Raw genomic sequence first — 27,432 nt, forward strand, 5'->3', positions numbered from 1 at the left:
TCGTGGGGTGTGGGATGGGGGGCTTACCCAACCACACCAAAAAAGAAATAAACATAAAATGAACATTAAACAGTTTACATTCCTTTGATTCCTTTTTTGATCTTAATCTGTGTTGAATATCTTCCTGCAGTTGTGGATCGCCTCTGCATTCTGCTTTAAAGTATTTTTACATTTAGAATTGCTGTCTGTGCATCTCCATGTGATGACAGTTCACATAATTTTTCTTGTTTTGCTCTTCTTAAACATGATCCTTTCACTGTAAGTCTTGCATATCTTAGTAAACAGCAGACATGGAGCTACTTTGTTATTTTTCAGTTGGGTGATCACCACTGACGGATGAACAGTACTGTCCAACCATCAACCTAGGATTAGGCTTTAAGTCTTGTTCTTTTTTTACTAAAAAAAAAAAAAAAAAAAATCTCACATAATATTGCAATGAACATCCTCAAATAAAATTTTGTTTCCATGCTGGAGTTTATCTTCAGGATAAATTTCTGGCAGTAGAAATGCTGGGTTAAAGAATATGAACACTTAGAATTAAATTACTCTCCACCAAATAGTTGTGCCAGTTTACACTCTCTCCAATAATTCATTTATTTTTGAAGGTGCTCTTTATATGATGAAGGGCCATGATTTATTTCAGCATTTCCTATTTTTGAGTCTTTGAGTTATTTCCCATGTCTTAGGCTGTCATTTTTAATTTTTGTTAGTTATAAGGGTATCTTACTTTTTCAAATTACCTAATATTTGAATTTTGTTAGGTAGAAACAGGCAATGCTTCATCATTACTGTTTTCCATACTATGCAGACAAGAAAATCAAGGCACACGGGTTAGGTATTTTGCTCAGAATTACACCGTTAATGGCAGAGCTTGGCTGAGAACTGGGTATCTTCTGCCTCCCGCCGGCTGAGCGCTTCCCTGGGGCCCTGCTGTGGAGGAGGTACTCACCCAGCTGCTGGGGTCTTGGCGGAAGTACGCAGTTGTGCCTGTGTTTGGAACTCACTCTTCCTCACCCTGCCCCCCACCAATACACTGACACTGCCTTTGGTGCAGGGGGTGACTTTGCTGACTGGTCCTGGCAGGGCCGGGCACTGGGGTGGCATTCCTGCAGGCTGATGGCAGAAGGCCATATCTTCCTCCCGTTCCTCTGGATTGTAAGGGCTCTGTTTTTGTGGGCCTCTTGGCAGGAGTCTGGGTGGCCCGTGGTGTGGAACTGACTGACACTGAATTGGGGTTTGAATTGGGTCCCTTGGCTCAGTGACACAGCCTCCAGCCACTGGGATTTATCAGCCACAGGTTTCTAGGAAATGCCAATTAAGGGCCACAAAAGAAATGCAGGAGGATTTCTAAGAGGAGAAGCAGTGGAATGAACTTTGTCTGCGTCATCTGAAGATAGAGTCCTTGGGGCATTAGAAACTGAGCAAGTGTTAGGAGACTAACCTGTCTCTGCCCAGACAAACACTGGAACGGGAGCAACCTGTGTTGAAGCACTTCTAAAGGAGGGGAAGGGCTGTGCCACTGCTGTGTACAGCCTACAGCATAGAGCATGTGGCTAGCGGCGCTCCAATTCCAATTCCCAGCACATTCTCCCCATCAAACCCAGAGCTCAGGATTCGGCTGTCTCAGATGCCCACAGTGGCTCCCTACCTATGGGCCTGGGAACTACAATATCCTCCATGGACCTATCTTACATGGACAGCACTCTGATTAGCCTGCAGGTAACTCAGATGAGAGTGAGAATACTGATAGGAAATGTTTTACTATTTAAATAAAATGCTAGAAAACCCAGAGCAATCTCTGCTTGGTAAAATAGGAGGCGGATCTTTGAGGTATGGGTGCTTCAGGCTTTTTACTTAAGGCTTTTATTCCTAAAGCTATCCTTCTATACCCTCCCCTCCACACCTCCACCACAGCTCCCAGAAAACTCACATTCAGCAATTTGACATTTCTTTTTTTGGAAATCTGTCAGCTCTATAATGGACTCTTTCAATCAGCTGAAAATGCTGTGTGCTTTTCCTGGATCCCAAGCTGACGACAGTGTCTCGGGGTGGGGGTGGGGAGGTACTGTTTCTCTCTAGAAGCCCTAGCCCTTCATGAAATCACATGAAGCCTGTGTCTTGCATCCTCCTTCTGCAGATTCCGATGAGGAATACATTTATATGAACAAAGTGACGGTCAACAAGCCACCGAATGCCAAGTCCCAGGACAAAGGTAAAGGGCTGGGACTGCTGATGGCATGCCCAGCCCCTGGGAGTGGGAAAGGTACAAGCCTTGGTCCTGTGCCACACCGCCCTCTTCCCAGCCAGCACCACAGACAGGCCCAGCAGAGTTATTTTTGGAAGTTGCATTTTGGTAGATGATATTTTGGGTTGATATATTTTGGGATAATTCATCAGGCCACCTCTTGCCTCTTAAAGGTCTCGCAGCCGTTTTGTGGATAAGGAATCTGTCCCTAAAATCTCTCAGCTTTTCCCAGCAGTAGTCCAGGAATAGGAAGTCATAATTCAGATTGTCTAAGAAAGCAGCTGTGTGGGGTGCTGATCCCACAGCTCCAGCTTTATGTCTTTTGATAGAAGCCTGGACTTTATGCATTCCGAGGGTGATGGGAGGAGGATGCGGTGATGTCAGCAACTGTCTTAATAGTCAGTTTTTGTGCAAAGGTGCTCTCTTGGCAGAATGTTTTATCTTCCACTGGAAGCTGCCTAGTTGCAGACGAAGGAGGGCTAGAAGCCCTGTCTCCCCACTTCCAAGCCTGAGAGTCAAATGCAGAGGCTCAGTAAGAGGTGGGGGCACAGCACCCCAAAGCACTCAGTCCCATTCAAATCTTGGCTTCATAACATCACCCAGCAAAGCCCTGGGTTCAGACCTGCCTGCGCCTGTCTCGGGGCTGGCTGGGCCACTGGCTGAAGCAGTCAGGCTCAGAAAAGTGTTTTGTGTCTCTTCCTTAGAAGCACAAAAAAGGTTGGTGGCCAAGTTCTTCACTGTGGCTCTGCCACCTCCTGTCCCAGCCTCAGCCTGGGGCTCAGCAAAACTCATCTGCAGGAAGGCAATCACTGGGCCCAGGGTCATTTGCCTTCCGGGGAGATGGGTGGAAAGAGCTGTAATCACAGGGTTGGTGCCGAGGGCAGCTCAATATAGTGACTGCAGGGCAGCCGCAGCCTGCTGAAGTCTGTGGCCAGGCCATTTTTGGCATGGGACAGGTGGAGGAGAAGGTGCAGAGCCTGCCAGCAACCCCAAACCGGTTCCTTCTGAGGAATCCGCCTGTGGCTAGGGCACCACTGTGCCCTATTCTTGGAGGAAAAACAACACTGGCTCTTGGGACTGCCTGGCTGGGTAATTAACACCTGCCCAAGTAGAACTCTTGGGCACGTGTGACCAGACACTCCTGGGTAGTGAGCCCCACTGTGAGGCTGGGCGCCCCTCACCAAAGCCTTCTTCTGTTTGCTTCCCACAGCGCCCGAGGAGCAGAACCCACTGACCAATGGGGAGCCCAACCAGCAGTCCTCAGCCCCTCAGAAGGGTCTTCCGGACCTCCCAGCACCCAAGGTTGTAAGTGTTGGCCCCTGATTTCCTGACTTGGGTACCATAAACTTTTAGCTGTTTTCACAGGTGTCAATCCACCAAGCATCTAGCCTTGTCTAAACACCTGTTGTGTGCAGGGCCTGGGGCAGGGCACTGGAGGACAGAGAGCAAAGTGACGCCTGCCCGCAGGTAACATCATGTGCCCAGGGCGACAGTGCTCAGGATGCTGAGGGTAATGGGAGTGGGAGCTAAGGGAGGGTGCCTTTAGCAAGTGCCACCATGTGTCTGAGGTCACACCTGGCCCTTTAGGTAGCACCATGTGAGCAGGGGCTTGTCTAGCTGTGGTCACAGTGAACATCTACAAATGTAAATCATACCACACCTGCTTCCAGGGACACAGCCAGAATTTGAACCCAAGTTCTTTCTTCTCTAAGGCTGGACTGGGGAGGTTCCCTAGAATGATATGAGGCATGAAGTGGGAAGGATTCCTGTGGGTGCCCGGGGGGTCAGCACCAGCAGGAAGCTGGGGGTCACCATGGTCACTGAGCTCCCACCGAGCCATCCACCACCAGGCCTGTGGGCTCAGGCCACACTCAAGGGTCCCAGCCCCAGGGCAGCCTTCGCCATTCATGCCCTTCTGAGGGCAGGGGGCTTCCTCGGGCTGCTCTCGCAGCAGGCGGGGCGCGAGGACAGTGTCACACTGCATGAGGCTCCTCAAGCTGGGTGACAGCTGGCGGGACTCTGTCTCAGGCCAGATGAGGCTTGATGGGCTGAGCCCGAGGTCCTGGGTGCCCCGCCATGCCGAGGATGCTGGTAACCGCCACACCTGAGCGGCTACCCCCTCATGCTTACAAAGGGTCCCTCCCATCCCACGGGGCTTCCAGATGTGGAGTGAGGAAGGGCCTGGCACACACCAGGTTCTTGCCTCCCTCCTGCGCGCACACGGTTCTGCTCTCCCTCACGCTGCCTCTCTGGTCGTCTGCCTGAAGCAGCCATAACCGTCAGTCCAGGGCCCCCAGAGGAGTGGCTTCAGGCGGAGCAGCGAACAGCTGTGTCTTCTGGCTCTGAGGGAGGAGAAGCGGAGCTGCAGCTGCAGTAGGCGGATGCATGGAGGGAGCGTGGCAGCGTGAGCCTGGGGTGACCCCGTGACCTCTGTTCCTCAGATTGAGGAGACCGCACCCCCTCCTACCCCGACTCCAGAGCTTCAGAGTGCCACGGTGGCTTGTCCACCCAAATGCCTGCTCACTGCTGGCTGTGGCCGCAGCAGAAGAGGGATCCTCAGTGCCTGTGGCCAGGCCAGCAGTTTGGCCTCCGTCCCTTAGGATGTCCTGATTCTCTCTTTGGTGGCTTGGGTCCCCTTCCATCCCCCACAGAGTCAGCGAATAGCAGACCTGTCCAGGCACGGAAGGGGCAGCCGGGATCTGGGGCAACCTCGTGGGTGTGGCCAGTGACTCACGCAGCTGTGGCACCTCCAGGCTGTTGTCTGTACCGCCAGGTGCTGTGGTCATTGTAGGAGAAACAGATGTTTGCTGGCCGTGTTCATGCTCCTGGCTAGCATGGCCGCCTCCACCCCATCTCCCCTTTGAGGCCTGAACACACGTTGGCACTAGTCTTAGATGAATTGCTTTTGGGGGGAAACAGCTACTCCACGAAAGGATGTCACCATGGTTGTCACATCATGTGCCCAGGGCCACAGTGCTCAGGATGCTGAGGGTAATGGGAGGGGGAGCTAAGGGAGGGTGCCTTTAGCAAGTGCCACCATGTGTCTGGCTGCATCTGCCATCCACCACTCGGGAACCTTCCCTAGTGTGCACTGCGGCTGGTTGCTCAGAACTGCAGGGGCGCCTCAGGGCACCTGAGTCACACCTCCTCTTCAGCTCTCCTGTCTAGGTCACAACTGGCAAACTACAGCCCCCGGGCGCCACAGCCACCTGCTTTTGTAAATGAGTTTTTACTGGAACACAGCCACACTTTTCAGTGACGTATTAGCCATGGGAGATTGTGCACCTCAGCTGCAGAGCGGAATCACTGCGCTGAGAGACCATGAGTGGCCTGCAGATCTGGGAGTGCTCACTGTGTGGCCCTCACAGAAGTTTGCAGACCTCAAGCCAATCGGGCTGGGCAGGGTGGCCTGCTTCCCTGCCCCTTCAATCCCTCAGAACATTATTTCAGGCCTGAGGCCACATCTCTTCTCCATCTTCATGTAATGTTCCCAGCCTGCGACAGGAATTACACTAGCAGCCCTTTATTCTTACCTCTGGGAAGTTGGATCTCCTATTCCCTTGATCCCTCAAAATGGGCCATTGTATTTGTGTGATTATGTGGCTTTCTTTTGGATTGTTGTGTAAACCATTTTATCCTTTAACTTGACCCTGGCACTTATCTTTGGCCCTGACAGCCTTGAGGGTGGAACTGCTGCCTTTTTTAACAAGGCTGAACTTGCATATAAGCTTGGTGGACCCCAGACGTCTCTGTCTCCCAAGGGCATCTTTTCTTCCTCCACCAAATTTTTCTCCTGTGATTGATAGATTATGCTTTTTAGTTTAGTAAAAGCTAATATTTATTGGGTATTTAACAGGGCAGAGCACAGTATAATCCTTACAGCAACCCCATGTGACACTTCTTACTTTCTCCCTTTTACAATGGGGAACTGAGGCCCAGAGATGCCCAGGGTCACACAGCTTGGATGTGCCAGTGTTAGGATTTGAACCCTAGCCCTGGAGGTTGTATTCCTACCACTGCCCTCTACTGCCTCTCCCAGTAGATTCACTTAACAGGCTATTTTACAGTGAGAGGCTTGGGAGACTCATGAAACACAGGTGCTCCACCCCCAGACGGGACCATAAACGCCCCTCCACCGCGCCTCCCGTGGTGGTAATGACCATGAGCAGCTCCTGCAGAAAGGCTCATTCCCCCGCTGCCCTGACCACAGGGACCTGACCAGCACCAGATCTTGGGTGCTTAAAGCTTATCGCCAGAGAGCACTTACCTCCCTGGGAGAGGGGTCCCAGCCCTGCCTGCTGGCCTCTTGGTGGCTGGAACTGGGGGCCCAGCTTGGGCAGCGGGAGCCCCAGGACCCGTGTGCGGAGGCCTTGCAGCTGCCCAGGAGAGGAGACGCTCTCACCTCAGGCCCTGGGAAGCCGGCTCTCAGAGGACCCCCGCTGGGTCACTCAGGCAGCCCTTCCTCAGGCTGACCAAGGGCCAGGAGTGGTTGAGAGGAACAGAGACGTCTTGCCAGGCCTATGGCAGCAAAGGTGAAAGGTCACCAACTAGCAGCTACTGACTGTATGCACTGTGTGCAAGTATACATGGCCCTCACCCTTAGGAAGGAGTCTGGCCTGCGGTGCCATGCACAGCCGGTTCCCATTAACAGCCACATCTGCAGCCCCAGGGCAGCAGCAGTGGGGCTGTTCAGGAAATGCACAGATTATTCTGCTCCTTCCTGGGTGTTGGTGTTTCACCTGCTGTGCCTAACGCTGTTGGGAGCCTGCCTCTGGGGCTCCTATCAGCTCTCTTGGTGTGAGGCCAGGTGATGTTAGAAGGTTGTGGCCCGGCCTCTGCTGACCCTCTTCTTGTAGCCCTGGCTCAGCCTGTTGCACAGCAGTCCAGTCACCTGGTTCCCGCAGATCCCTGGGTTGTGCAGGGTACCCCGACTATGCAGACGGGAGCCTCCTTGTGTGTGTAATGGGCCAGGCCCCGGGGAAGCACTGTCATGCTTTGTCTTACCGATGAATCCTCTAGACAACCCTCGCTCTATTCCTGCATTAGAGAGAGGGAAAGCAAGGTCAGAGAGGCTGCCACACGCCCACAGGAAAGCCATGGAGTCCTCAAGCCCAATTCAAACCCACTTACATTCATTCCAGCGTCCATACAAACAGACTGTAGGCACCACACCACAGGACGTGGCTCCAGGGATCCCAGTTTTGGTGGGGTGGCTGCAGGAGCATTGCCCTGCTGTGGGGGAGGCCAGGGTGGTCGTGCTTGCAGTGCATGCGGAGTACCGTCCCGCAGGGACCCGAGCCCTGGCTGACTGCGGTCCCACCTCTCATGGGCCAGGACTAGGGGAGCTCTGTCATAGGTCCCTAAAATAAGCTCATTTTCCAAGGCAGGGTCTAGATCCCTCCCCTGCAGGCAGGGCAGGGCATTCTCCAGGACCCAGGGGTCTGAGCTCAGGACCCAGTGCAACCCATCCACTGGCTGCCGCCTCTTCCATCCATCCCCCCCACCCCCCACCGCTTTCATCTGAAGCTCCCTGGAGGCCCAGGCCTGTCCCTCACGTGGAACTCCCAGCACAAGGACTTTTCAAATCCAGGAGTGAGAGCGCACTTCAGATTTTACCGTCTCTGTTCTCAGCTCATCATGAAGGTTCCCTTACTTGTCCTCAGGGCTTTCATGATTCAGAAAGACACTTGGGACTCTTGTGAATGGGTGCTGACACATTTATGGCCTGTATAATGTAATATTCATGCAACAGTCTACTTCCTTTTTCTCCCTGCTATTGCTTATAAGGTTATTTTAATAGTCTGGTGCCCATTTTACAGATGAAATAATGGAGGAATAGAGAATGACTTCCTGCTCCCTGCTTCTTCACAGTTGCGTATGTTCTTCATTCTACTCAAATTATGCTCATTTACCCTTTTGTCCAATAAGCATCTCAGTGTCCCCTATGAGACTCAACTCAAAGATCCTGTCCTCCAGGTCCTAAGTGTTCCTCATTCCCTCCTGGTTCCCAGAGAACTGTGACCTTTCCTGTTGCAGCCCTGCTTGCAGGGCCGCACTTCATCAGGAGCTGGAGCATTCACTACCTAGTTAAGTCCTTCTGCAGACTGACTCCTGAGCCTCTAGACACGTCCCTTGCAGCTAGGTCACAGAAGTCATCCAATATTTGCTGAATGAATGAACAAATGAACTTACTGCTATAAAAGTCTAGGATTTAGAAACGTGGTCATACCCCGTGTGCCTTTGATTAGCTTTTACCTTTTTAGAAGGTATATGCTGTTTGGATGCCATAATAGCGACCACACAGCCTGTCCATATCTTTGTGTGCATTAGTCACGTGCACAATGCTGTTTCACATATGGGGTGGGTGGGCAGTTTGGGCCTTGTTTTGCAGAGGAGAGGACAGAGGCTTGCAGAAGTTAAGCAGCACACCTACAGCCCTCCACTGGATGCAAACCACACAGTATGGACGGAGTGGCTGATGGGAGTCCTGGTATTCCACATTCTCTGTCCCAACTTGCTGGAAGTCCAGCCAGGCATTTCTTCCTCTTACACTTCTCCATTCTTCCACCCAAAGGGTTCATTCCAAGTTGTTCCCAGTGTATCATATCTGAAAGTGTTTATTTGTTCATACCACAGATTCCAGAACAGAAACAACTCTCCATCCCAAAGACGGAGTCTCCAGAGGGTTACTATGAAGAGGCTGAGCCATATGACACATCCCTCAACGGTACATCCTGGGGCCAGGGCTGGGGCATGGAGGGGCTGCAGTGCTTCCTGCTGGCCATAGAGCACTGCGCTTCTGCTCTGACATTCTGTAGAGACCTCCTGCAAACCCAGCTCCCCTGCAAGGAGGGGCCTAGGATGGCCCACAGTGAGCCAGTTTACTGTGCCTCATGCTCTTGGTGTTCCCACCTGGGTGTTGCTGAAGTTGGCACAGAAACGTGATGGGGACAGGTGTGTTGGCTAAGGGTTAGCAGGCCCTTGCAAACAATGGCAGTGGGGTCAGGCTGAGCCAGAGTCATTAGACTAATGGTTACTGTGGTCCCATTATGTGCCAAGCACATTTCTAGGAGTCAGGCACTCGGCTGTGCTCAGGAGAGCAGTCACAGCCCTCAGATTCTGTGATAAAAAGCAGACAGGAGATAAACATAGCTTGTGTCAGGTGATGATAAAGTGTTAGGATGGAAAACAGCAGGGGCTGGGTTGGGGCAGGAGAGGGTGTTGTTTTAGATAAAGGAAAGCATCTCTGATAGGTGACCTTGAGCTAACACCTGAATGCAGTGGAAAGTGGGTGGGGGCAGAGATCTGGAAGAACTCTCCAGATAGCACAGCACATGCAAAGGCCCTGAGGCAGGAGATCTCTTGGCATCTTTGAGGAACAGCAAGGAGACCAGTGTGGTAAGAGCAGGGGAGGGGGAAGGGAAGAGACAGGAGATGGGAACGTAGAAGTCAGCTGCAGGACATGGTGAGGACTTTGCTTCTCTCTGAATGAGGCTGCAAGCCTGTGGAAGGTTACTTAGTGACTGACCTCACTTAGGTACTAAAAAAAGATGTCTTGTGCTACAGGGGCAGGGCTCCTGCTGGAGCCCTCTGTCCTTGGTCACTGATTCTCAGCCTGAGGACATCAGATAAGAAATGTTCTTGGTTTAGGGATTCTAGAACACAGAAAGGCCCCAAACATCATGGAAGAAAAACACTGTGACCTGTTTTCCCCAGGCAGCTGAGCTCTGGTCCTTTCTGCCCCTATTACCTCTTCCCTTTCCTTCCTTTGTAAGTGAAAGTCTTTGAAAGCCATAAAGCAATTTGCAAATGTAAGAGGTGAGGAGCCTTGCTGGTGGGAATGAATGTGCCTGAAAGGGGCTGTTGGCTCCATGAAGAACAGGACCAGGGATGAGAGGGACCAGCCACTCGGAGCCCCATCGGATTGGACTCCTTTCTTCACGCTGAACCTATTGCCTCCAATGGCAGGAACTGGGTGGGAGGTGAGGGCCTGTTCAGACTAGGTTATTCCATTCGAAGAGGCTGGCTTTGTGGGCGGACATCACTTCACTTGAACCCACTGAGATGTGGTGTGGTGTGTAGCCGAGGGACCAGGCAGGCTGTGATTTCAGATCAGAGCTGAGGGTGCGTCTGGCAGGTGGGGAGGGGTGCCTCACCATGCATGGTGAGCATCCCCGGGCATCTGAAGCCCGGCTCTCTCAGGGTGGTCTGTGCCAGCTGGGGCCTGCCTCCCAGACACTCTCTGGGGCCTGTTTGTGTGGCAGATCCTTCATCTGGGCACAAGCAAGTAGAAGGACGGAACCTTCCTGGTGTTCACCTCTGGGGTGGGGTGGGGGCGCGGTGGGTGACATCACAGGGACTGCTTGAGCACAGCAAGGTAAGAAGGTGCTTGGTTGCCTTTCCTCTCCTGCCAGGACAAAGACCAAGGATGACTTGGGGAGAACTGGGCACACCTGCCACAAAGAGCAGGCTTCACCTGCATTACCAGCCAACCTGCACTCAGTTCCTACCTGTTGTCCCCTGTACCTGTCTGAGTAGTGGGACATGCAGGGTGCAGCAAGAGGACTGACACTGGGCACTGGCCCCGGGTCTAGTTCATTGGCCAACAGCGATGTTGCTGACTTCCTGTCAAAGACCCATTGTTTGAATTCTTGTCCTGCTTCATCAGCACTGTCCCCACATGGCTCTGCTGGGTCAGGTTCTGCTCTGCAGGTAGAAGCTTAGTGGGCTCCCTACTGATGGCCTGTACGGCAGATGCGAGGGGCAGTCCTGCTTGCCCAAGACATCAGCTACCTCTTTGATGATGTCTCCTGCTGGGGTAACAGTAGCTGCTGTAACAAATAAAACCCCCTTTAGTTGTGTTAGTAACACAACACAGATCTGCTTCTCACTCACAGAGAAGTTCAAGGTGGGTATTACTGCTCAGCAGGTAGTTTTGGTACCCAGGCTCCTGCCAGTATGGGCTCACTGCCCTCTGAGGCTACACACACACTTCTCTGCAGAGAGGGAGTGGAGCACCCAGCTAGTTCTCAGAAGTACCAACCAAAAGTGACACACATCACTTCTACCCACATTCCACTGGTGACAGGTAGTTACATGGTCGTCTCTGGATGTGAAGGGGTTGGGAAAAAAATGCCCTTGGCCAGGCTAGGGCCTCTCCAAACAAGCCCGCACCGCCAATGGGGAAGCACTGACTTAGGTGGGCAAGCAGCCATCACCACCCGGGTCTCTGTGACTCTGCACTCAGGTCTGTCCCTCTCTTCATCTTGTCTTTTTCCATCCTACCCCTTTCTTTGCTTCTGGTATCACACAGGTCATTCTGGCAGATTTATCCCCACTGGAATCCCCCGATGGGTGCAGGTGCCTGAAGGAGTCATTTATGCCACGATCACCTTGGGTACTGCTTGTCCCCAGAGCTGGAATGTCTGTGATCCCATGCCTGCTGCCTGCTGCCTGGGTCTTAGACCTGGGGTGCATTCCCCAAACCACCATCAACCTCTTCCTGTCTTTTGTGCGTGGGTCCTGCATGTACATGCCGTATGTCATCCTTCCAGAAGGAGAGGCTTACTCTGCTTTCCACAAGCCCTTGCCTGTTGCACCCAGATGCATGGCTGAAGCACCCCAGGTGCTGCATGCTTGTTCTGCCCAGTGTTCCAGGGACTTCAGCCGCTGTAGTGTACAGGCCACCTGGGGACTGCAAAAACAGGGATGGAATTATCTGAGCACCCTGCCTTTCACTTCTGTTCATCCCACCAGCCCGGGAAGCCAACTATCTGTTTAAGATTATCCTCCATTTATGGTTATGCTATGATGGCTCTTAGGGATGAATAAAATTGTTAGTATGTTTTCCCTAAGTTTCCTCCAAGCTACTCCAGGTAGCTTGACACACTGACTTGCTGTTTCTTCTCAGCATCCCCATCCCCACCCTGGTGGCAGACGGGCAGGTGTTAAAATTCTCCGTGGGACAGGTGGGTCAACCCTAGAAGCCCAGGCAGCTGGGAGATTACCCCAACTTTTGTGCACTAGACTCTGTAGCCTCCTGCCCTTAGTTTTCCTTACTAAAGGATAAACCTTGTCACTGAATAACACTGACATCGCATCATCCTACTTATCTTACTTACTGTACAGATGATACGATACTGACGCTGAGGACATTTATTTATAAAATCACCCCCATCCTACCACTGGATTAAATCAACCATTTTGAGCTCTTCCTGTTTCCTTTTAGTACTGATCTACTCACATATGTAATTTTAGTGGTACTTTCTCACTTACCATTGTATTCATCGAGTTTACCAACACTCCCCAATGATGATAGTTGTATCGTATGCTCCCAAGCAGATGAAACCGTACTTTCCCTGATATAGCCCTGCTGACCGATAAATAGCCTGGGAATTGATGTCTTGATGCATGTAACCTTCCCCCTTCCTTCCTTTTTTGAAAACTAGTTTCCTAGGATAAACTCCCAGGACTGGGATTATTGGGTCAAAGGGCCTGGGTGTTTTTATGGCTCTCGAAACAACAGGCTGCCAGATTGTTTCCTGAGAGGCTTGTGTTAATCGGCATTGCTACCAGCCACATGAGCGCTCCGGGTCTCCCTCTGGGTAGTGCTGCTACTTTCAGTCTTTGCTTATTGAATAGGTATAAAATTATGAACTGTGCAACTTTTTTATTAAGCTATGAAGGCAAGTAGTACCACACTGCTTTTAAAGAAAACCGGTATTGAAATATTTGAAGTGTTATTTTTAGGAATATTAAAACAACTTAAAACACATTTTCATTGGCATTGTAGCCTGAATAACTGGGCCAGTGGCCTTGTTCGTTCTCCTATATTCTAATTGAACTGTGGTTCTGCTTTCTTAGTACATAGGAGCCCAGCTATGCAGATAGAAGAGGCTTCCGGAGAAGGGGCAGCAGGGGGCCACAGGCCGTCTCTTTTCTGAAGGATGTCCCGGAGAGCAAAGGGGAGTTTCATTCACCCTGACTTAGGGGGACAGAACATGTCTGTACAGGTCATAGGGGAGTCGACGGTGGCCTGACTTTGTTAGGAATGCCCAATAACGGTGGTATCCGGTGATCATGAGGTAGGAAGCACCCTGTCCGTGGGGAATTCAAGCAGAGGCTAGAACAGCATCGAGGTTATGACAGGCTTCCTGTGCTGAGCCAGGGGTTGGACCAGGAATCCTGAGGTTCCCTTTTCTGTGTGTCCTGCTTTTCAGGGTTTTACTGATTTACATTTTCTTCCCCTAGTTTTTGTTGGCGTTGAATAGTGCAGTGGGGCCCAGAGAACAGTAACTCTTGCGGGGGTGGTGGGGGCAGAAACTGGGGCATGTAGAGTGGGCATGTAGCCGAGTGCAGTTTGTACTTGGTGAGTTTGGGGATTCATTGGAACAGAACTAAAATGTGAATTTGGCTCATTTGCTGCCAGAGGTGGAGGAAGGGGATGGCTTGGAAATGAGAAGAAGCCGAGTTGGTGCTGGGAGGTGTTAAGTGGGAGGGAAGGAGGCCAGATCTGTGGAGGATAAGGTTTTTTTTTAAGGGCTATGATGCTGAGGGGGCCATTTAGGAGCGGGAGGTGGCCGCCTTCATCTGAGAGCCACATCCTGCTACGTTTATCTCGCCTTCCGTTTCTGAGAAGCTCTGTCCCCTTCTGCCCTCAGGGCAGAACCAGGGACAGAGCAGGTCCGGCCGGGCAGGCAGCTGGTGGAGGCTTGCCACCTGCCCAGCTCTGGGCTCAGATGGTCACCCCTAGAATGGCAGAGTGCCAGGCCCAGAGGAACCCAGAGAGATGGTCACCCCACCGCCTCATCCTTCCGTCAAAGAGACAGAAGCCCCAGGCAGGGGGACCGGCCTTCTCAAGAGTGACTGTGGGTGTGTCTTGTCAGAGGTTTCTGTGGAGTCTGAGGTGACAGGACCTGAGGAGGAAGGAGAGAAACTCCTGTTTTCCAGCTGTTCACATCTGTGGCCAGAAGCAGCATGCAAGGGTCATTGCTGAGGCTGTTTGGGGCCCGGAAAGTCTGCCCGGCTCTGCGGCTGGCTGGTGGCAGTGGGGCTGGGTCCAGAGTGCAGGGGCAGGGGCGTTGTAGCCGGGAAGACACCGGCTCCCCCACCTGCCGCGCTCACTCCTGAATGACGAAGCATGTTTAGGAGCACCGCCTGCCCAGCGGGGCCGTGACCAATTGGGTCTTCCTTGCAGAGGACGGAGAGATCGTGAGCAGCTCCTACGAGTCCTATGATGAAGAGGAGGGCTGCAAGGGCAAGCCCGCCCCCTACCAGTGGCCCTCGCCTGAGGCTGGCATTGAGCTGATGCGTGATGCCCGCATCTGTGCCTTCCTGTGGCGCAAGAAGTGGCTGGGGCAGTGGGCCAAGCAGCTCTGCGTCATCAAGGACACCAGGCTCCTGGTCAGTGGCCTCCCATCGAGTTCTGGTCTTCTGTCTTTTGAGGGAGAGGGTGGGGAAATGGCCCCTTATACCAGACTACTAGAGCCTCTTCCACCGAATCTCCACCTTTCCCTAATTTGAAATTGTATGCAGGACTCTGCATGCATGATGAGTGTCCTTTTACTTAACTAGAACAGTCTAGTCATTTCCATCAGTCTCAAAGGAGGCTGTGATTACCACCACCTCTCCCCCAGTCCCGTCCCGTAGACATTTTTCCCTGGGATCTTTTTGTCCCCTGATAGAGGCTCATTCTTCCTCACATTCTGGTCACTGGAGGTTTTGTGTGAAGCCTGCCACCCAGTCGGGACTCCCCAGCTGGCCTCCAGCCCCAGTTCTGGCCACTGCATTCATCGATCCAGGAGAGCCCCGTGTTTTCTCAGAAGTCACGGTATTTTGAATTACTGATTATAAGACAAAACTCATAAGGGAGTCAGAAGGTAATACTCTGATCACAGCCCTGTTTCCTGTTACTTTAAATTAAAATTCAGTACTACGTCCTGATTCGAGGTTCCGTGGAAACGTCATAAACACCCTTCTGTCCCTGGTTGTACGTGCCCTGCACTGTACCGGTGTTCCTTCAGGTAGTCCTGTGCCTTCAGGTAGTCTTCTGAGGACCCCCATTTTTCACGTGACAAACTAAGGGGCAAAGTATTTTCTCTGGTAGGGAAAGAAAGTCCCTTCCTTCCTTGGCCTGCACATCTGCCTACCTGATCAGAGAGGAAGTTTAGCCTCCATTCCTTGTGGATCTCTTACTGGGGAGGCTGAGCAAGAAAAGCAGAGAGGCAGTGAAATGGGGAGTTTGTTCTTCCCCAGATATGAGAGTCCCCTGCAGTGGACGTATTTGAGGGGTGGCCGCAGCCTGCATTACAGTTAAGGCAGCGTGGATGGACAGGGTCCTGGGGCATCCTTGCGGAGGCCGGCAGGAGGGTCTTGGAGGAGGGGGAGTCTGCCTGGTCACCCTGCTGCGGAGAACAGGAGCTGGCAGCATTTGAGGTGCTGGTTCTGCACTGCAGGGGTCCAGCCTGCAGTTTCGTTGTGGACCCAGCGCTGCAGAATCTGCCTGAGCCCCCAACAAGCAGAGTATCCTACCTCCTTTCTTGCAGTGTTACAAATCCTCCAAGGACCACAGCCCTCAGCTGGACGTGAACTTGCTGGGCAGCAGCGTCATCCACAAGGAGAAGCAAGTGCGGAAGAAGGAGCACAAGCTGAAGATCACGCCAATGAATGCTGATGTGATCGTGCTGGGCTTGCAGAGCAAGGACCAGGCTGAGCAGTGGCTCCGGGTGAGGGAGGCTCCAGGCCACTGGGGAAGTGGGCCTGCTCCCCCTTGGGGCTCCCAGGGGCTCCTATTCTGGTTCCCCAGCATTTTCCCAAAGGGAGGATGTTGTCATGGGTAATGGGTCTGTGATCCTTCAAGTTCACAGGGCTTCTTGTGTTCTAAGTGGTAGCAATCACTCTGAACGGAATGGATCACAGTATTTGGCTGCATCCTTCTCAGTGGTCTGGACTTGGGCTCTGCTTTAAATCCATTTGTCTTTTGGCCTCTAGGGAAGCATCACCAGCTTCCTAATTAAGGAAGAATAAACACCATTGCCACTTGTTAAGTACTTAGCATGGGCCATGCGCTTTTAGTAAGTGTAACTCACCTCATCACACTGGAGGTAGTTGGGTGGTGTCACTATCCCTCTTTACAGGAGGGGAATTTAAGGCTCAGAGGGAGGAGGTAACTGATTAGGGTCACTATGGCAACACTGGGTTGCAAATGTAGGACTCTGACCACAGTCCTTTGTGTTCTACCACACAAATGCACATGGTCACTTCTGCCTACACTACCCAGGATGTAGCCCTCATAACAATGGAGCACCTGGTGGGTGGACTTGCCCACCCCATATTAAAGATGAGCTTGACAATCCCAGAAGATACAAGGTTGGTACCAAGAATCGGCCCGATGTTGCAGAGAGATCTCCAAACCCAGAAGGGACTCTGGAGAGGGCAGAGAGCCCAAGAGATCCCGTCCGTCCCTCCCTGCTGCCCCCTCCTCCATCACAGCCACATGCATGTGTGTCCAGCGTAGGAGCATTGTATCCGCCCTCCACCCACATCTGCACACATGTATATGTGTGTGCTCTCACACACACTTGCATGCAGAAACATGCACGTGCACAAATTCTTGACCATAGTTGCACGTATGCACACACACTGCTCTTGCTTGCCGTTCCCAGTGCTGTTCCTCTGACTACTCAGAGCTACGTGCCCTTCCTCTGACTCCCAGACTCCCTCCCCAGCTCTCCTGCCCTCTTCCTGAGACCCCTGCCAACCCCCTCCCCAATCTTGCTGATACTTCCAAAGATAAGACCACCTCCAGAAGGTATAGCCTGTCGGCTTTCACTGAGAGGCCCTCTTCCTCCCGGGTCATGAGTGCAGAGTGGATTTGCTGTGAGAATCTGGCTGTCAGACCTGCACACACTCACAGTTTGGTGGGGCTGTTAGCCTGTCTGATGGGATCGTGACCAGATGCATCTGTTCTGTCCCACCTACCTACCTTCCCTGGGCAAGTCTGCATCATCACACCTCTGCCATGGGTTGGGATAGGTACATGACAGTAAATGGGAGATGCTGAGGATGGAATGAGGGTCCCAGAAAAGGAAGGCACAAGGGAGGTGTGTCCCAGAGACGAGGATCCCCACCCCCTCCCGGCTTAGCCTGCTTCCCCTGCTTGGGGCATCTGGATCCAGGACCCAGCTGATAAGGATCATGATGAATGTGCCAGCCGTGTGCTGGGTACTTTACTCACATCCCCACAGCAGCCCTGTGGTGTAGGTGTTGCCCCACCTTACAGATATGCTGACTGAGGCCAGGCCCAAGGTCACACCCCTAGGGGGCTGACTCCAGGGCCAGGGCCCACCGTCTCCCCACAGTGCCATGTTGCACGTTTGGCTCACCACGTGGACCAAGGTCCAGCACTGGAGTCTGTCTGGGTGAGAAATACCTTAAGTTTCTCTGTCCCTATAGCCATTCTGCATTCTGTTCTTTGGCTTTTCTGATTTAAAGCTAATTTTAAACCCTTAGGCGGAGACTGAAACAGGAGGATTTTGAAATCATTCTTTGCTAAGTCTGTATCTCCAAAGGGCTTCAAGGAGGGCAGTGTGTCTGTGGCTTCCCTGGGCTGTTACCCTCCAGGAATGTCCCAGGTGGCCCCTGGCTCAAAAAGGCTGTGTTGCCTAATGCAGCCACAGCTTCCTCTGACCTGTGTGCCCCCAGCCCAGGCCCCTGGTGCCGGTTCAAAGGCTCCTTCCTGGAGGAGGGTGCAGGGGACTGTCAGAAGCAATTCTGAAGAGCTGGTGCTGGACGGAGGCAATTTGCAGGTCTAGTTCCTGAGCACCGTGGTGACACACCACAGCTATCCCCACAGCCCCCCAAAGCCAGGGGGCTGTTTGGCGATTGTAGTTTTTCATCATACTCGTAACTGAACAGCCACCCCTGCCTAGGATGGGGACAAGGAAGGGGCTCTTGGAGGTGAGGCTGGCTGCTCTGGCCATCCTTAGGCTTTACTGCAAATAATCCGCCCTGTCCCCCACCAGCCGCCTGCCTGCCACCAGAAATCATGGGGGCCTGCAGGATGGCGGGCCTGAAAAAACACGCCTCTCTCACCACAGCCTACCCAGCTCAGCCCTGAGGCCATGTGGAGCCTGGGTGCCAGGGCCTGAGGCGAGGGCAGGTGGGGCTGCAGATGGTCTCTGTTCCTTGGAAGTCACGCAGCGTCTCTCACCTCTGCTCACTGCCCCTTGAGGGGCTCCCGTTTCAGTCTGGCCGCTGCTGACTGCTTTTCTCTTCCTTCAGGTCATCCAGGAGGTGAGTGGCCTGCCTTCAGAAGGCACATCCGAGGGAAACCAGTACACCCCAGAAGCCCAGCGCCTGAACTGCCAGAAAGTAAGCCTTTACTCTGCCCGGAAGCGTTCCACTGTTTCTCCATAAAAATTAAAAACTTAAAATTTAGAGCTTTGCTTTTGCATTTCATCCCCATTACTAAGAAGCATATAATGCTTGGATAAGGAGAGTAGCTTCAGTTGATGGAAGTTGATAAGAGACCTAAAATATTTTCTTGCTTGTGGGGAAAGCTTTATTAGAACAAAAGTCACTTTATGCCCCATTCTTAATCAAGATGTATTTTATGATGCTCTTCCTTCCCATGGGCTACCCAGTAGAGCTTCCAGTGCAGGGAGAATTGTCTTGACCTTGACCCCAGCCGAAGGGCTCTAGTGCTCATCTGCATGGAGCTGTAGGGCCCCTGCTTAAGGGTCAATGTCTGGGAAGTTGGGCTGATGCTGGAGAAGGGGAGGGCCGTCACCTGTGGGGTCTCATGTCATGTCCCTGTGTATCTGCAGGGAGGTGCCTGGGTGTGTGCAAAGCAGAGGTCCCCTGTGTCTCATCTTGGGGTCCCCGCCCCTGGCAGGGAGGAGGCAGGGGCTTGAGCGGGGAGGGGCCCTCTGTTCTTCAGGAAGGCACAGGCCACCCCGTGAAGTCCCCGCAGCCCTGCCAAGTGACTGAAGAGGACTGAGGTTCTAATTGTCTTACTCTTTCCTTGGTCATTGGCATGAAAACCAGTCAGAGTAAAGTTGGGTTCTCTTCACATTGAGGCCAGAAACGAGCTCCCCCTACAGACCTGGCATGCAGAGCTCCTGGCCAGGTACCTCAGTGTCCCTGCCTAAGGCCAGGACACTGGGAGCCCCTCAGCCTGTTTTCCAGAGGCCTGGAGTAAGCAGTTGTCTGGAAGAAGCCTGTTGGAACATTCTGAGGGGTTCACATTCTAACAGCAGCAGCCACTACCCTCTGCCAGGGATTCTCCTGAGTCCCCCTCAGCCCTGAACTGCAGACAGAGATGTTATCCCTACTTTACACGCATGCAGAGCAGGCTCAGAGGGGTCTGTCACTCGAGCACCCCACCTGGCCAGGGAACATGATTCATGACCTGACCCCAAGCAGACAGGCCAGCCCTCCCCAGAGCCTGGCGCACTGGTAGCACTCAGGTCTCAAGCCCCCTCAGTTCCCAGCCCTGCAGCTTCAGTCGGGGTGGTGACCCTCGGGCCTTTCCTGCTGGCTGTGGGGCTGCTGTCACATCAGGATGAATGGCCGTTTTGAGAACTTGGGAACATGAATGGGTGGGTGGTGGCCTGAAGAAGGGGAAGGTGCTCCAGGACAGGGCAGGGGACCTGAGAAAGGTGAAGCCCAGCCAGGGTCCCACCACTGACATGGACTTGCAGGTAACGCCTGGCTTACACTCAGGAGCCGTTATCTTCCCTTAAATTATAATCTCTGAAGTAATCATTCCCAGACAAGATTTCCCACTTGCCTCTCTTTTCCACAGCCGGATCTAACTGAGAAGTACCTGTCCGCCTCAGACTGTGGAAGCTCCATAGATGGCCACCCTGAGGTCCCAGAGGCCAAAGATGGTACCAACACCGTGGCTCGTGGCCTGGGGGTGGGAGGGGGGTGGCTTCCGGGCTGGGAGGCTGGGCGGCTGGGCTGGCTGGCTCAACCCTAGTGGGTTCTGACAGCTGATTCTAACATGCCTCCAACGTATAAACTCTTGGAAATACTACGTTAATAGATCCAGGGACAAGGGAGAGATGACCAGATTGAAGTTGAGTTCCGTGAATTGCTGGGGGTAGATTATTCTTTCATTTCTTCTTGTTTGCTAACCCTATTTCACATGTCTTTGAATCAATACAGTCTGTAAAGATTAAATGCTGACATATTCTGTTAGAGAAGTTGATCTGTCCCTCTTGAGTATGATTCTAGAGAATTCTGACTCTGGCCTGTGGACCCTGGTTTAGGGAGCAGGAGAGAGAGAGAGAGAGAGAGAGAGAGAGAGAGAGAGAGAGAGAGAGAGAGAGTGTGTGTGTGTGTGTGTGTGTGCACGTGCAGATGTGTATGTACATGCACCCAGGGGCAGATGCAGTGGGAATAAGTCCACTGTTTTTCCTATCTTTCCTAAGGGCATGTGAGTGGGCTGTGTACAGTGCTGATGGCATTTTCTCTCATCTTGACAGTCAAGAAGAAATCTTCTGCTGGCCTCAAACTGAGCAACCTAATGAACCTGGGCAGAAAGAAATCTACCTCACTGGAGCCTGCGGAGAAGTCCCTCGAGACATCCAGTAAGGATCACAGCTGCCTCTAGGATGAAGGGGCTCTTCCACTGGGCTGCAGCCCCTCTCCAGGAAGGCAGCTCAGACCACAAAGGCAGAGATTCTAGTTCTTGCTTTAAACCTCTCTAGGGGTGATGAGTCTGTAGTGGTCCACAGCCTCTGTGGATCTGCACTGCAGGTGGTTCTTAATGCCTAAGCAGGCTCTTGCTGCAGTGCTGGATCCTTTGTGGAAAGTGAAGGGTAATTGATGGCTGTCCTCTTAATGGTCTTTTAAAAAGTATGTTCATTGATCAATAATGATGGGGCACGGCAGGCCCAGTGTTGGGGAAAGGGGACCAAGCAGATGGAGGACATGCTTCTGAGAGCCTACAGTCCAAAGTAGATGATGGCTATAAACCCATAACCACCTGCTCTGTCATTTTAGTAGCTGCAAGGACTCAGGGACAGCAAACCTTTCCCACTCTGTGGTCATAAATGACTTCGTGGACCTGGGCCTTAGAGGTCCGGCAGAGGCTGGTGAGGGATGGTGCCCATGGGGAGGAGCAAATACGTAGGTGGGACTGTTGATACCATTAGGGAGGTAACTAAGCCATGTGCTGGTCAGAGGGTGTGTATGGGTGCTGCTAGGCTCTTGGAGGTCACCTCTGCTGGTCTCACTCAGCCTTGAGGAAACCGAGACCAGGAGAGAAAGGCCTTTCCCAGAAATTAACCTCTGTCCTGGCTCCAGACCTGCGATTCACTGCTACAGCTCTCCGTGCAGCCTGGAGGCCATTACTATCCATCTTTAGGCCTGTTCCTCTTCCTCATGAAACCCACGTGCCAGCCTGGGCCTCCTGTTTCTCCAGCCCAGGCTCCAGGTGAAGGCCTGGCTCTGCCGGCCCCTGCAGCCTCAGAGAGCATGGTGTTTGGCACAGGGGCCTGGCTTCAGTGAGTCACTGTTTGGGAGATACGGTGAGTTATTGCTGGAAGTCTCCTCAGCGGTGAAGCATGCTCCTGTCCCCTGTGGTCAGAGAAGGGCAGGAGAGAACACAGTCACTGTCCTTCCCTGGACTTGGCCTCTGAACTCCCCACCTCTCTTGATGCAAAGTGCTCTTTGGTTCAGAGAACTGTGATGGGCAAGTGGGGCACCTGCCTGGAGGCTCCAGAAGTCCTCGGTCCTAGGCTTGATTCTTCTGCTTTGCTGCTGTGAAGTGTCATGTCTCTGAGAAATTCACAGTCCCCTTTGTGTGTCCCGCACCAGGTGGGTGGGAGGTGGCTGTGCACTTTGACCCTGCTGCATGGGCCCAGTTCATCCCAGCTAAGGTTCAGAGCAGCCACCAGTCCCTTAGGTGGAGAAGGCATCCACTTGGTAAGCCAGGGCCTCTGGGAAGGTGAGCAGCAGTGATGTCAGTGCATCACACAGGGGGTGTTCAAATGGCCCTGAGACTGGGTTTTACTCATTTTTGTAGCCCAGACCTGACTGTGCTTGGTGTGTGGGGTCAGCTCTGTAAACGTTGCTCTAAGCAGGCAGGGAAGAGAGGGAGCACTTGTCCTCTCCTCAGGAAGCTGGACCCAGCCCATGCTACCATGTGAGAACAGAGGACCGCATGATGGGTGCAGCCCTGCCTCGGTGGCCAATAGAGGCCACGGGCACAGCCCTGGGCCCTGGAGATGACTGCGGCAAGCCCCTGCGCTTAGGAGCTCGCTGTCTCCGGCTGGGGCTGCCCCCCTGGAAGCCCAGTCACCTTGCTCCGGGATCCAAGTGTTCCGAGGGAAGGCAGGGCAGGCAGTGAAGGGCGCAGGGACGGCCAAGGCCAGCTGGGGGAGGACTCTGCAGGCCGAGACTGAGCGACCCCGTGATGGAGAGGCTGTCAGGGAAGCTGAGGGAAGTAAGGCTGTAGAGGCAAGGGAGCTGCTCCTGCAGTCAGGAGGCCCTGCGCGCGGCCTCAATGAGCAGAAGCAGGGAGGAGGGCTGCTGCGGGCTGGGGGCATAGGGCCTTGAGGGCAAGGCCGGGGTGGGAGCCTCTGTTCTCTGCTCCGAGCGCACACACGCCCAGCCTGGCCTAGGCAATGACACAGCTCTTCCCTCTGGACATACCTTTTCCAGAAACCAGCAGAGCTATACTGCCCACCTTCAGAGGGCCTAGCTGCTCACCCGAAGGTAGGAGAAAGAATACGCCGTGAGACTCACAGTCTCCACAAAGTGAGCAAGTTTCTTGGGCAAAGTATGACAGATCTTGGCACTGAGACTCTGGGAGACATTCCGGAAGGACTGGGCACGTGCAGCCACCAGGCCCTCCTGCAGCCTCGTTCCTTCCTGCAGGTTACCTGAACGTGCTGGTGAACAGCCAGTGGAAGTCACGCTGGTGCTCCATCAGGGACAGTCACCTGCACATCTACCAGGACCGGAACAGGAGCAAGGTGGCCCAGCAGCCCCTCAGCCTGGTGGGCTGCGAGGTGGTCCCAGACCCGAGCCCTGACCACCTCTACTCCTTCCGCATCCTCCACAAGGGCGAGGAGCTGCTCAAGCTGGAGGTACGGCAGCCCCTGAGGGAGGCAGGCCTAGCCAGGGCATGGAGGTCACGGCTGTTTGCTGCAAGCTGCAGGGACTATAATCCTACACTGGGAGAAGCAGTGAAACTGCCTTTAAGTTTTACTTCCTTTGCCTGAGATTGTTTGCATTAAAAAAAAAATTCCGTTCCCTTTCTGACCTCAGGGTGATTGGGTTACAGGAGTGGGACAATGAGCTACTTCCTGCACATAGTGCAAGTGGAGTATTTATAACTCCCTGAGCAGCTGGAAAAACCTGGGGACTCACAGTGGGTTTCATTTGGTTTGTGTATCACCAGTTGGGGCTCCGTATATAAAGATGACAACAACGGATAGGGCTTATCAGAGAACAATTAGGTTTGTGATACAATTACATTTCTCCCACTCCGCACCCTGTGTTTGATGTGATGTTCATTTACAAAAATAAAAGGTGACATAATGCCTTCTTGCACTGAGCCGGGGCCCGCTTGCAGCTAGCATTCTTTACACGCACATAAGCACACTCCCTGGTTCACCCAGTTCGTCCGACATCCAGGATCTTCATCCAAATTTTGCTCCAATACTGCCCTCTGGTGGCTGTATTGAACCCAACATCCATTTGCTTCCCAGGATCAAGCTTGTCATTTATCCATCAGCCCCACTGACAGACATGTACTCAGTACAGTAATAAGGTAAACGAGATAGATGTGTTCCCTATTATGGAGCTTACCTTCTGGTATAAGAGTGAAATTGTATTCAGCTAATTACCTAGTTTGTTGATTACTTACAGGTGCTGGAAGGCAGTGGGGTGGGTGCTGTGAATATGTGAGGAGGCCAGGAGGGAAGTAGGGGGTTGATCCCAAGAACTACAGGTTTCAAGGGAGGGTGGCATGTTTAGATATGGATTTAGAGATGCCTCCTTCAGCTGCTAGGTGGTGGGCGGTTTGGAGGGGACCAGAAAGGACCACAAGAGACCAGTTAGGAAGGTGTTACAGGTGCCCAGGGCAGGGATGGTGGCAGCTGGTGCTAGAGGATGCCCATGAAAACCTGTACTGAGAAACCCACCTGAAAATGAATCGAAATGTCAGACTCTGCTTACAGCTGCCTCTGTAAGAAAAACGTAGCAAAAAGGGGGTAGAGCAGTGCTGTGTTAATGCCAAAGTGGTAGCTGTTTTTTGGCATGGAAGTAAACCTGCAGCGTTGATAGAATTCCCAGGTTTTTCTTGTCACAAAGGCAATTAATGATGTAGGTGTTTTAATTCAACTACCTAAATACATGTATTTGATTCGAATGAATTGTCCCCTGGAAAAAACCAGGCACCAACTTCACAACTTCTCAGAGGTAGCTGACCTGGTCTAAGGTATTTAAGACATCTCGACTTTACTGAAAACATAAACAAAAATTTGAATTTTGTTATTTCATAGCAGGGATCCAGACAGTTGTGTATATATGAACCAGGGCAATCAACGGACATGTGACAGTTCATAAAATCGAGGTGTCAACCTATAAAACACAATTTCAGCAGTTCTCTCCTAGCCCATTAGCATTCTAGTAATACGTGGTTGTCATTCACATGTGATACTTGAGACAAATGCCTACAGCACTGTGGTGGTGGCCTCAAGGTATCACTAGTGGCAGGAAATGTGACGTGAGGTCACTGGGGTGGCACATGCTAGTGAAATGAGGGGGCACAGTCCTGGGGGGCGCTGGGCACCAGGCGGCACACTCCACCCTGCTCACGGCCCTCTCGGCCTCCTCCCAGGCCAAGTCTTCCGAGGAAATGGGCCATTGGCTGGGCCTCCTGCTCTCTGAGTCAGGCTCCCAGACAGACCCAGAAGATTTCATCTATGACTACGTGGATGCCGAACGGGTTTCCTGTATTGTGAGCGCAGCCAAAACGTCTCTGCTGTGAGTATAAAGGGGCCTCCCCTTTGCACCCTCTTGTTCCCAGCCGGGCTTCCTTACCCAGGCCCAGACTGGCCTCTGGTGGTCACTTGAGCACCAGGGCAGCCGAAAACTCCCTCCAGCAGCAGGAAGACAGGCACCAGGGGGCAGCCCTCAGGGAGGCCCCGCGAAGAGCTCAGCGCTGCACCAGGCTTCAGGCCCAGGGCAGCCGCGGCGTCTCTCCAGCCCCTTATGGCAGTCGTGGCCCATCCTGGTCGCCCACTTTCCTTGCTGCTAGTTCCGCACGTTCCCATGGAGCCCTCTCCAGCAGACTGAGGCCGGGGGGAGAAGTGGCCGGGGTCGGGGCGGCTGAAGTGGTGCTGGTGGCAGCTGGCAAAGCGAACTGAAACAGAGTCCATTTTCTTATGTACAAATTGGGGAAAGTCTGGTCTCAGCTGCCCCAAGTGCACTGTGAGGATGGAATGAGAGAGGGTTTGTTGTCATTGGAATGAGATCCACAGAGGGAGGCGTCCAGGTGAGACGGCAGAAGGAGACCAAGAGGACAGGCATGGGGCCTGGCAAGTTTGTTTTCCTAGAGGAGGAATTTGGAACCAGGGGTTCTAGTAGGAAGGCCCTAGGGGGAGAGGGAGGAGGTAACCCTTAACAAATGGGTTTCAAAGTGAGGTCAGTGCTGGTCCCCAGGGGCCCTGCACAGCCTACGGTGTCCCTGCCCCTCAACTCATAAATCCTTTGACCCTGGTGGCTTTTACCAGTTCTGAATCTCCCCCTCTCCTGCTTTGCCATGTCTTCCAGACTGATGCAGAGAAAGTTCTCAGAGCCAAACACTTACATTGATGGCCTGCCCAGCCAGGATCACCAGGAGATGCTATATGACGATGTGGCAATGTCGGAGCTGACGGCCATGGTTAGGACCCTGCTGGGCAGCGGCCTGGGGCTGTCCACTCCTCTTGTTAAACCTCAGTGTCTCAGCACCAGAGCTCACTGGATTGTCCTTCAGATGAGCAGACTCCCGAGTCATCTGCAGGGTCGTCAGCAAAAACCTAAGAGGTCATCTACTGTCCACTGGGGCTGCACAGTCCCCCTGGCTTGGAGACTTGTCTAGATGAAATAGCTGGTTAACCACCGGGATCAGTGCTGGGGCTGAGGGCTGTGGTGCTGGGATGCAGGGCCAAACTGATAGCTGAGGGGGAACAGTCATCCTGACAGCAGGTTCCATTTACTGGGATAAAGGCCTCTGCAGATGACCTCATTTAATCCTGACCACCTTATAGGGAGGTACTGCGAGTCTCTTCTCAAATGCTGTGTCCTGGGTATCCCACCTTGAATGGCAAATCCAGGACTTGAGCTGGAGTTAGAAGGCCAGTGTTCGGTAGGAGGCTTCCCCAGGAGGGAGGGCACTCTGCACTCCAGCATGTGACCAGGACAGGAGCTCTGAGACAGCTCTGGTGCCCCTTCTGGAGCCCAGGGAGCAGAGGCCATGGTGAAAGTCACCTGACTCTCTTTCCTCTGCAGGCGGAATCCCCTGAGGAAGCCGCCCCTGTGACAGATGCTCCAAGCGAGACTGACTCTGACCGAGTGTACCTGGACCTCACGCCTGTCCAGTCCATCCTGCAGGGCCCCAGTGCTGCCCAGACCCAGGACCCCTCCACTACACCGCCCCCACTGGGCCCTCCGGCTGAGACCATTCCTGCAGACCCAGGCCCTGCCCCAGAGGAGCCCCTCGTGGAGTCCCCAGAGAACCCCGGGTTGCAGGTACCAGCTGTCGCCTAGCAGGTGAGCCAGCCTCACCTTCCCAGGCCCCTCAGCTGGCTGTGCACTTGTTTTCTTCCAACCCAGATGCCACAAGAGGGTCTGGAGCCTGAGGAGGCTTCCCTGAGAATGACAGTCAAAGTCCAGGATGAACAGCAGAAAGTCTCCTTCCCACCAAGCTGCCCCGATTCTGTGGCCATCACCCCCGCTGAGGCCGTCACCCCCACTGAGGCCATCACCCCCGCTGGGGCCAGCCCACCTACGAAGGACAGGTTGAGAGCGATCACTGCAGGTGCCTGTGCTAGATGAGAGCTGAATGTTTGGAAGCTGGCCCCATCCCCTCCCTTTCAGATGAGGAAACAAGTTCAGAGAGGTGAAAGGACTTGCCCAAGGTCACACAGCCAAGCAGGCATGGGCCCAGTGTCCTGTTTTGGTCT

General features: G+C 53.1%; 1 protein-coding gene across 9 annotated transcripts in view; it reads left to right on the top strand.

Annotated features, from left to right (window-relative positions):
• The window catches only part of AFAP1L2 (actin filament associated protein 1 like 2), a 92,840-nt gene that overhangs the window by 60,888 nt on the left and 4,520 nt on the right, over nt 1-27,432 (top strand). For 6 of the 9 annotated variants that reach the window (XM_037011389.2, XM_037011390.2, XM_037011391.2 and 3 more), the window contains 14 exons: nt 2,138-2,212; nt 3,456-3,550; nt 8,882-8,972; nt 11,559-11,642; nt 14,442-14,647; nt 15,790-15,969; nt 18,527-18,616; nt 20,052-20,136; nt 20,737-20,841; nt 23,135-23,346; nt 25,104-25,249; nt 26,039-26,150; nt 26,759-26,998; nt 27,083-27,287. In XM_037011389.2, the coding sequence (XP_036867284.2) occupies nt 2,138-2,212; nt 3,456-3,550; nt 8,882-8,972; nt 11,559-11,642; nt 14,442-14,647; nt 15,790-15,969; nt 18,527-18,616; nt 20,052-20,136; nt 20,737-20,841; nt 23,135-23,346; nt 25,104-25,249; nt 26,039-26,150; nt 26,759-26,998; nt 27,083-27,287 (1,926 nt within the window). The remainder of the gene's footprint in view (nt 1-2,137; nt 2,213-3,455; nt 3,551-8,881; nt 8,973-11,558; nt 11,643-14,441; nt 14,648-15,789; nt 15,970-18,526; nt 18,617-20,051; nt 20,137-20,736; nt 20,842-23,134; nt 23,347-25,103; nt 25,250-26,038; nt 26,151-26,758; nt 26,999-27,082; nt 27,288-27,432) is intronic. The other 3 variants (XM_017654291.3, XM_017654293.3, XM_037011387.2) reach the window with 2 other exon arrangements.

This window comes from Manis javanica, chromosome 7 (assembly GCF_040802235.1).
Source record: "Manis javanica isolate MJ-LG chromosome 7, MJ_LKY, whole genome shotgun sequence".
In the NCBI taxonomy this organism is placed as follows: Eukaryota; Metazoa; Chordata; class Mammalia; order Pholidota; family Manidae; genus Manis; species Manis javanica.